The sequence below is a fragment of the Pollicipes pollicipes genome, unplaced genomic scaffold, assembly GCF_011947565.3.
Source record: "Pollicipes pollicipes isolate AB1234 unplaced genomic scaffold, Ppol_2.1 Scaffold_7261;HRSCAF=8764_pilon_pilon_pilon, whole genome shotgun sequence".
In the NCBI taxonomy this organism is placed as follows: domain Eukaryota; kingdom Metazoa; phylum Arthropoda; class Thecostraca; order Pollicipedomorpha; family Pollicipedidae; genus Pollicipes; species Pollicipes pollicipes.
This window is the reverse complement of record NW_023597054.1, coordinates 43,771,484-43,779,410: the sequence shown is the minus strand read 5'-3', so window position 1 is coordinate 43,779,410 and position 7,927 is coordinate 43,771,484. Positions and strand designations below refer to the sequence as shown.

Here is a 7,927-nt window from a genome sequence, read left to right as displayed (position 1 = left end):
CGCTCCGATTGTGACGCCCCCCCGCCCCCCTCCCGCCGCTTCTCGTCCCGCCCGCGGCGCTGACCACGCCCTGCTCTCCTGCGGCGGGGGAAGGCGCGGCGTCACGCCGGCCGGACCCCCATCACGACGGCTCGAGGAGCACGCCGGCCAGCATGCCATCAAGACACGCCCACCAGCTGCGCGCTGCTAGACGGGCGTGGGCCGGGCACGATAGACATGAGCGAGCTCGGCGTCAGACGCCGGTGCCGGCCGAGGCGGCGTTCTCGCGCCGGTGCCGGCCGCGCCCGCTTGGCGTGGAACGTCCTCGGTCGCGGTCCGTACCACCCCGGCACCAGCCGCTGGACGGCTGGTGTCGGCAGCGCGGCCCCGGCGCCGGTGAACGCGGCCTGCGCCGGCACCGACCCGTCCCCCATGACATGTCGAACGGCACCGAGAACCCTGCACAACTGTCTTTAGCTCTGCTGGCGACCACACAGCTGCACGCGATCGTAGATCGCAAAACGTCCTGCAGCTTCGACAAGCTTGGACAGAAAACGGCGAGCTTCCGAGAACCGACGCCGCGACATCTGCCGGGCGCCGCAGCTGTGGTTCTGCGGCACCTGTGTGCCGTCACAGCTCCGGTGACCGATGTTCTCGTGCGCCAGTGCGCGAGGACCCGCACCGGCACGGCGGCCCCCGGTCACGTCCGCTAGTGCGGCGAGCCTCGCCGACTGCCGCGCTCCAGGCCGGGCGCGGCCGAGGCGTCGCCGTCACCGACCGCGCGCTCGCGGCACCGACACGCTGGTGGCCGCCGCGCCGACACCGGCGGCAGTGGCTGCCACGCTGCCACGCACCACGGCACCTCTGAGCTCATACCTCTGCCGGCTCCACTCGAGTAGAGATGGGAGTCTTTTGCCGAATCAGGCGGCTATCAAGTGTTGATGACGGAGGAAGGACGCGCGATGGTTCCGAGTCAGACGGATGCAAAAGTCTGCACATCAAGATGGCAAGCGACTGCGGCGACGGCCCAACTCCCTGACAATGGTCATAGGTCTTCAGGATATGCAACCATCGCCAACGTGCGTTGTCACAACGAAGAGTGCTGACGTGGTCTGGTTGTCTTGATCACGCCACGTCGCCATTATCACAGGCGAAATTCATAGCTGGCATGATTCGGCGAATCCATTAGTCTGTTTGATGGCATCTGAGGCTAAAGCGGAAAGAAGAAAGCAGTCCACCCGCTGACGGCCTGATGAAGCATTGATCTCGTCCTGTCTCAGCTTACACACCTGAGTACAGCGGCGGCCCGCAAAACGTGCGGTGGATGGAGACTCCCGTGAGCCCAACGAATTGCGAACAAACTGATGGACTGCAATGCTTCACCTGACCGCAAAACGAATAGAAGGCATGCTAACGACTGCCCGGGGCAATTTTAACACCACGTCACGTCTTCAGTGTGCATCGGTGCCGCGACCTCGCCCCAGCGCCACCGTGTCGCACACGCCGCCAGCGCCGCGCTACACCTCGCCGGACAAGGGGCCTCGGAGCCCCAGACATCTCACACATGCTGCTGAAGACTGGAGGAGCCCGCCTTTCATGCGTCGCGAAAATGACCCCTTTGTCGAGGTCACGGCAGCTACACATCACGGTCAGGCGCCAGATAACGTGCGGATTTACTCTTAACAGTACACGCTCAAGGTCTCTCAGTCTTGATTTGCTGTGTGTTATCATGTTTAATGCTAACGCGATTATGTAAGACGAAGCTTCGGCCCGGGCGGCCAAGGTCAAATTCAAGGCCAAATTCAGTTCACGAATAAGTTTTTTATGACGAGGTCTAAATCATTTTAGGCCGCCTGAGCCAATCTTTGATACTGTACCGCTACGCAGCCCTCATTGTTACATTCTCGTACCATTGTTAGTTTTTGGCATGCAGTGTGAAGCGCGTACGCACCCCCATAACCTCAGTACAATAAGGAACCATATGAGGGGTTACCGGCGATGAACGATTCAGTGTGCAAAGGAGCACATAAGACTGCTCTGCGCGCTGTCAGGCGTGCATTGCACATATAGTTCTGAAGACAGAATGCAAATTAAACTCACTACCTTTTTGTCCAGTTGACCCGGGTGATATGAGTGAGCAAAACCCGGAGCTATCCGAGGTCACTTGCACTGATACCAAAGATGCTTGTCCCACACAAATTTACGCAACGTAGCCGATGCCGGGCTCGGCTTGGCTCTGCCGTGTTGGGTTTGCGAGACGGCAGGACTGTGAATCCCACCTGTCTCACGCAGGTGAGAAATACGCCCGGCTGCGACAGGCTCAATTACGACCACGCATCGACAGGAGCTGCTTCAGTAACGAAAAGTTTTCTCTGAAACACAGCTCATACCAAAACCACATTACTATAACTCCCAATAGTTGTCCCAAACCACGCGCTGCTTGTACAGTTCCGCACATAAAACGGTTTCACGAGAATAATTCATGTTCCTCGGGAATAATCAGTCGCCCCAGTTTATCTGGGCTTGTTCCTCAAGTGTGTCGCCAACCGACCGACACACACCTGGAGCTGGAGGACAAACTGCGCCGTGAAGCGCGGCACGACCCGCGACCCCCGCCCTGACCTCCGCCTCTCTCGCTCGAGCGCCTGACACCACACGGTCAACCGGTCGTCGCGGGACGCCGCTCGAGCAGCGTTCCGCCGCACGAACGGAGCGTTCCGTCGGCCGGCGGAATGTTCCGCCGCCTACGCGGATCATTACGCCGCCGAGCGGAGCGTTCCGTCGTCTGAGTGGATCATTACGCCGCCCGAGCGGAGCGTTCCGCCGCCCGAACGGAGCGTTCCGCCGCCCGCCGCCCGAGCGGAGTGTTCCGCCACCTGCATGGATCATTACGCCGCCCGAGCGGAGCGTTACGTCGTCTGAGTGGATCATTACGCCGCCCAGCGGAGTGTTCCGCCGCCTGAGTGGATCATTACGCCGCACGAGCGGAGCGTTCCGTCGTCTGAGTGGATCGTTACGCCGTCTGGGTGGATCATTACGCCGTCCGAGCGGAGCGTTCAGCCGCCTGAGTGGATCATTATGCCGCCCGAGCGGAGCGTTCAGCCGCCTGAGTGGATCATTATGCCGCCCGAGCGGAGCGTTCCGTCGTCTGAGTGGATCATTACTCCGTCCGAACGGAGCGTTCTGCCGTCCGAGAGGGGCGTTCCGCGGCACGAGCGGAGCGTTCCACCGCCCGAACGGAGCGTTCTGCGACCAAAGCGGAGCGTGCCGCCGTCGGCAGCCGTACCCACCTCTGAAGATGTTGGCGAGGTACTCGCGGCAGTTTTCCGAGCCCTGCAGCAGCGGCTGGTTCTCCAGCTGGTCCTTCAGATAGCGCGGCGGCAGCAGCTCGCAACGCACCGAGCGCATGATGCACTCCATCTTGGGCTGGCGCGTCTTCTCGTCGTACTTGACCCACTTGACCACAGCCGCGTACACGTCTCGCTCATCGAACACGTTCAGCTCGTCTCGGTGGATCAGCTTGATCAGCTGCGTCGGATTGAGCATGAGGAACTCCTCTTCTTGCACGATCTGCCCGGCGTGGGGCAAGCGGTCAGGAGGGCTGCTGCGAACAAGCCGCCGACACAGGCCGCGGGACCGCACAGGAATTTCCGGCCCAGTACAGTCTGTCAATCTGAACGCCGCGTCAGTTTACCGTGTTCAACGGTGCCCGGTGTTGCACTGGACCAGTGACAATGACGTGTCATGTGACGGGCACTGCACTGACGTGCTTAGCGCTCATTTAGCATAATGGCGGTATATGACACAAAATATGGGCGGATTTATGGCACAGAATAAAGTGGACGCAATACATCGCAACACCATATGCTGCCAAGCAGACCGTCGGAACTTTGCACCGGGTGGATTCATTGGCACGCCCGGCCAAGAGCGGCACGTCGCCAGCCCTGTTTTCAGAACTGACTTGATGCGGCACGCATGACTCATTGTCCCGCGCCCAGCTGGCCGCCTGGCGCACCTGAGTGAAGTGCTGCTCGATGAATTGCGTGGCCGTGTGTAGCAGCTCCATGCAGCCGTGCTGCTCGGCGAAGGTGGCGATGCCGATAGCGTTGCTCGGCTCCAGCTGGTTCCTGAGGAAGTTGCAGCACACCTCGACCACGTGCTGCATCTGGGAACGGCACAGCACACGGTGTGACAGAGACGCGTCTGGAGTGGTGAGGTGACGGCTGATGGCCGCAAGAACATGTTCCGGCGCCCTGCTGCCAGTGGCAGATGTAACGACGAAAATCGAACTTCGTAATGCTGCAGGGTAAGCGATGTTGTGTGACGAATTGCCCGAAGTTCCGTACACTTGTGACACCTGTGTCCACATGCCAATTTTTTGCTGGCCAGCTACTGACGTCAGGGTAGATTCAACGCAAAACTGCGCCGTTTACTGCGTCCGATAAAAGTGATACGGGCGCGATATCAGACACGCCACAAACACACCGACAACAGCCATGGCGGCAGTTGGACGGGGTCACGCACGATAGCACAGCGCCACAAACTCATGTTATAAATCCGCTTCTTGCAAGATTCCGCTCCACCGATCTGAGAGACCACCGACACCACATGTTGCATCATCAGCGCGTCGCCGGCACGCGACGCGTCCGATGACCTGCCGCTTGCAGGCAGCCATACCTGGAACATGGTGGCGGCTGGCAGCAGGGCGCACACCGTCTGCTCGTTGACGGTGATCTCGCCGGTGTAGGCGAACAGCAGCAGGCGGCTGAAGGTGTAGGTGCACACGCCCTGCAGCTTGATGGAGCTCATGGAGCTCTCTCGCAGACCGCTGGTGAACATGGCCTGCAGCGCACCGGCGCGAGGACGGGCGGGCGTCAGGGCGGAACCAAGCCAGTCATGTGGAACACATTGTCTTCGGGCACGCCGCGCAGTGGGCTGCCCTACACGTGAAATCGCGCGGCACGCTGTCGGCACGCCGTGCTGATCCCTCGCAAAAAGACAGTGCTCCATCGCAAAACAACCAAAAGGTAGAGCTCACCTTGAAATAAGGACTCGCTGCAGCCAGAACAAGCTTGTGCGCTTTGACGTCCTCCTCACTCTCCAGCTCGAGAACCACGTCCGTCAGCAAGCCGTCACCGCGCATCTTGAACATCGTCTTGAAGGCGTCCGTCAGGTACTTGGGCATCTTGAAGTGCATCTCCCTGGTGTTCCTGTTCTCAACCGACTTTCTCGGCTTGAAGCAGTTGCCACGGCACGGCCTGGCGGCCCCCTCGGCGGGGCCGGCCACCGGACCATCCCCTTCCCCTCGGTCGGACATCGCTGCAACAGAACACCGCATCTGTCGCTCAGTACAACTGCCTCGCACAAACAAACACCGTTGAGCATCAGCTGCAGGAATAATTACCGAACGGCAGACATCACAGCGCATTATTAGGCTGCCTGTTACACCATGCACCTTAGTTTCATTCTAGAGAGCAATGAAGCGAGACCTCAGGAATTAAACAATACTCAGTTTGTCACGGTCATAACATCTCGCAAGAGTTGTGCTCGGCTTGACAAGACTCAGAATTTTTCAAATATTTCATTCAAACATAATGAATGGGTGAATTTTTAGGATCTCAGCTACGCAGGCACTGCTTCTTGTTTGAGCCCTGGCTCCCTACCATCGATCGCACAATTCCAGGCCAACGGCAGAATTTAGTGGCGAAAGTCCAAAGTGGCCGCAATGCTCGGCACGGTTCGCCCTGTTCGCTAACGTTTCTTGACTTTAGCGCGGCCGCTGCCACCGGCGCAGGTCATACCTGTCAAGCCCAAAAAGCGAGCACATAAAGCGACTGGAACCCATCTCACCACGAGTGGATGGATCAGAAGGCAGGCGCTCTAACGAAATGAGCCCTCAGGGAGGACCAAACAGAAAGCGCGAGTTGACCCGTTTCGGTGTGGCCATTCAAAGAGCTGCTAAGGAGCCAACAAGGGAAAGGTCATTGAAGTATTTGTTTATTGCTGAAAGCTCAGACAAGCAGCTTGTTTCAGGCAAATTAACAATTTGCACCTCTTCTGCACCATTGGAATTGTCTCTCACTGTTCCGACTTGTAAGTGAGCTGTTGATGACATAAGGCAATGTGGACATATTTACACCAATTACAACTTAACATCTACAACTGTGTATGACTGATCCAGCATTTATAAGATACCTGATAAATCATGGCACAGAAGAGTTTGATATTGGTCATGGACATGAGCATTGAATCTCAGAACATGTGAGGGAAAAATGCCCTAAGCAAAAGTACAAACCAGCATCCAAACAACAGCACATCTAAATAGCAGGCATGTTGAGCCACTCATTTATACTTAAAGATGCACACTGAATGCCAAAAAATGATGCTTTTCTGTGTAATGGTGACAGCAGCATGAAATGAAATAAAACAAGCTGTGTGATATGATGCAGCAGGAAAATGCTAGTGAACATGAAAATGTCATATGTATCAGCCAGGACACATCAAATTTGACAGGTCTCTATAGATATCTTGACCCAGAAAATGTCCTCTCACACCTCAACTTCCTGGCCGTCACTTTTAGGTGAACCATTGATAGTCATACTCCAAAAAAATATGTGTTGGGCTGAACATGTCCAGTGCAAACAGCAATATAGCAGCAGCAATCTCTGTGCATCTATAATGTTAATTGACATTTAGAATTTGGTGCACAATCACTACCAATTTCAGAGCATATAGAGCCTATATTTCATGAAAATATGAATATTGTAAAAGTATCTTTGGCAACAATAGTTTGTGATGATTTAACATGAAAAATCCAACAAAAATTTGGTCTGGCCTGAATTTGGCACACACAAGCAAGAGGTTCAATACACTGAAGTCACATACATGTTCTGTGTACTAAACTACAGACATGTGCCTGGACCCCAATGCTGCATTTAGAATCACATAATGTTACATAATAATAACATCCTGGAATCTTGTAAGGAACTTCAGCCAGATGTGTACTGGATTGTATGCAAAACCCAGAACTCAAAAATAAATTACACATTTGTCAATGCCATGTTGGTCTTCTGTTTACAGCATACATAATTTCAGCACTAAATGCACAAAATGGCCTATTTACTTTCTAAGTTGTCAAAATATTTGGTTAATAAATTGTACAATTTGCACTCATAGATTAACAAGTACTGAGAATCTTAAGCAAACATGGCACGCACAAGTAATGACAACATTATGCAAATGTGGCATACATGACTTAATCAACACTATTTATCCATAACATCCCCAGAACACCTAACTTTCCATCCACTCACCGGATTGTCACGTCATTTGATACCGCTGACCGACTTCGAAGATGTCGAAAATGCAGGCCTTTCCTAATAGTATGGTGGCGACCAAGCAGACTTCTCAATAAAGCCCACTCTAGAGGTATTCAACAAAGGCACCAAACACGTACGAGCGTATTCGAACATATGCACTAAGGTTCATCTGGAAACAGCCTGACATCCACCACCCTCCCACACGTCCACCGCGCAGAACATACACCATTCCAATGACATCTGGGTATTGGTGCGCAAGAGTTGAAATGAGTCATATATGTCTCAAACGTCTCAAATGCGGCATCCCAGGCACCAAACCAAAAGTACCAACTTAATATCATTTCTGACCTTGTAGGGCATCAACAACATCTTCCTTAAGTAGTTTTATTAACCAAATTATTAAGCGGATTGGATCATATGCATTTATCATGGTGATGCATTCATACCGCTTTGACAGTTCATGATGTTCAACCACCAAAACGATGAGATGTATTAACAAAACAAAACAAGCCAACCTCTCCCACTTACGAGCCCTCAATTCTGTCTCCCTGGAGAGCCGATAATTTCATGTCGTGAAATATGTATGGTATACGGAAACATGCAATGCTTTGCTTTGATTACTACGCGTA

At 54.2% G+C, this 7,927-nt stretch overlaps 2 protein-coding genes across 2 annotated transcripts in view; one reads left to right on the top strand and one right to left on the bottom strand.

Moving 5' to 3' along the window:
• LOC119111780 (putative E3 ubiquitin-protein ligase ariadne-2) overlaps window positions 1–7,927 on the top strand; it is a 43,539-nt gene that overhangs the window by 3,748 nt on the left and 31,864 nt on the right. The window lies entirely within an intron of this gene.
• LOC119111485 (kelch-like ECH-associated protein 1) lies at window positions 159–5,064 on the bottom strand. Its single transcript, XM_037235303.1, has 5 exons — window positions 5,018–5,064; window positions 4,657–4,821; window positions 3,995–4,144; window positions 3,113–3,549; window positions 159–183 (listed from the first exon to the last, which is right to left on the bottom strand). Exons 2-5 carry the CDS (start codon window positions 4,816–4,818, stop codon window positions 159–161), a joined length of 774 nt encoding a protein of 257 aa, XP_037091198.1. The 5' UTR covers window positions 4,819–4,821; window positions 5,018–5,064.

Bases quoted from the DNA above. Each gene is read 5' to 3' on its own strand.
- LOC119111485 (XM_037235303.1), bottom strand. From the start codon at position 4,818: ATGTTCACCAGCGGTCTGCGAGAGAGCTCCATGAGCTCCATCAAGCTG. The intron at 4,145-4,656 runs GTATGGCTGCCT...TGCCGTTCCCAG, and splicing joins CAGCCGCCACCATGTTCCAG to ATGCAGCACGTGGTCGAGGT. The intron at 3,550-3,994 runs GTGCGCCAGGCG...CACGCCGGGCAG, and splicing joins TCGAGCAGCACTTCACTCAG to ATCGTGCAAGAAGAGGAGTT.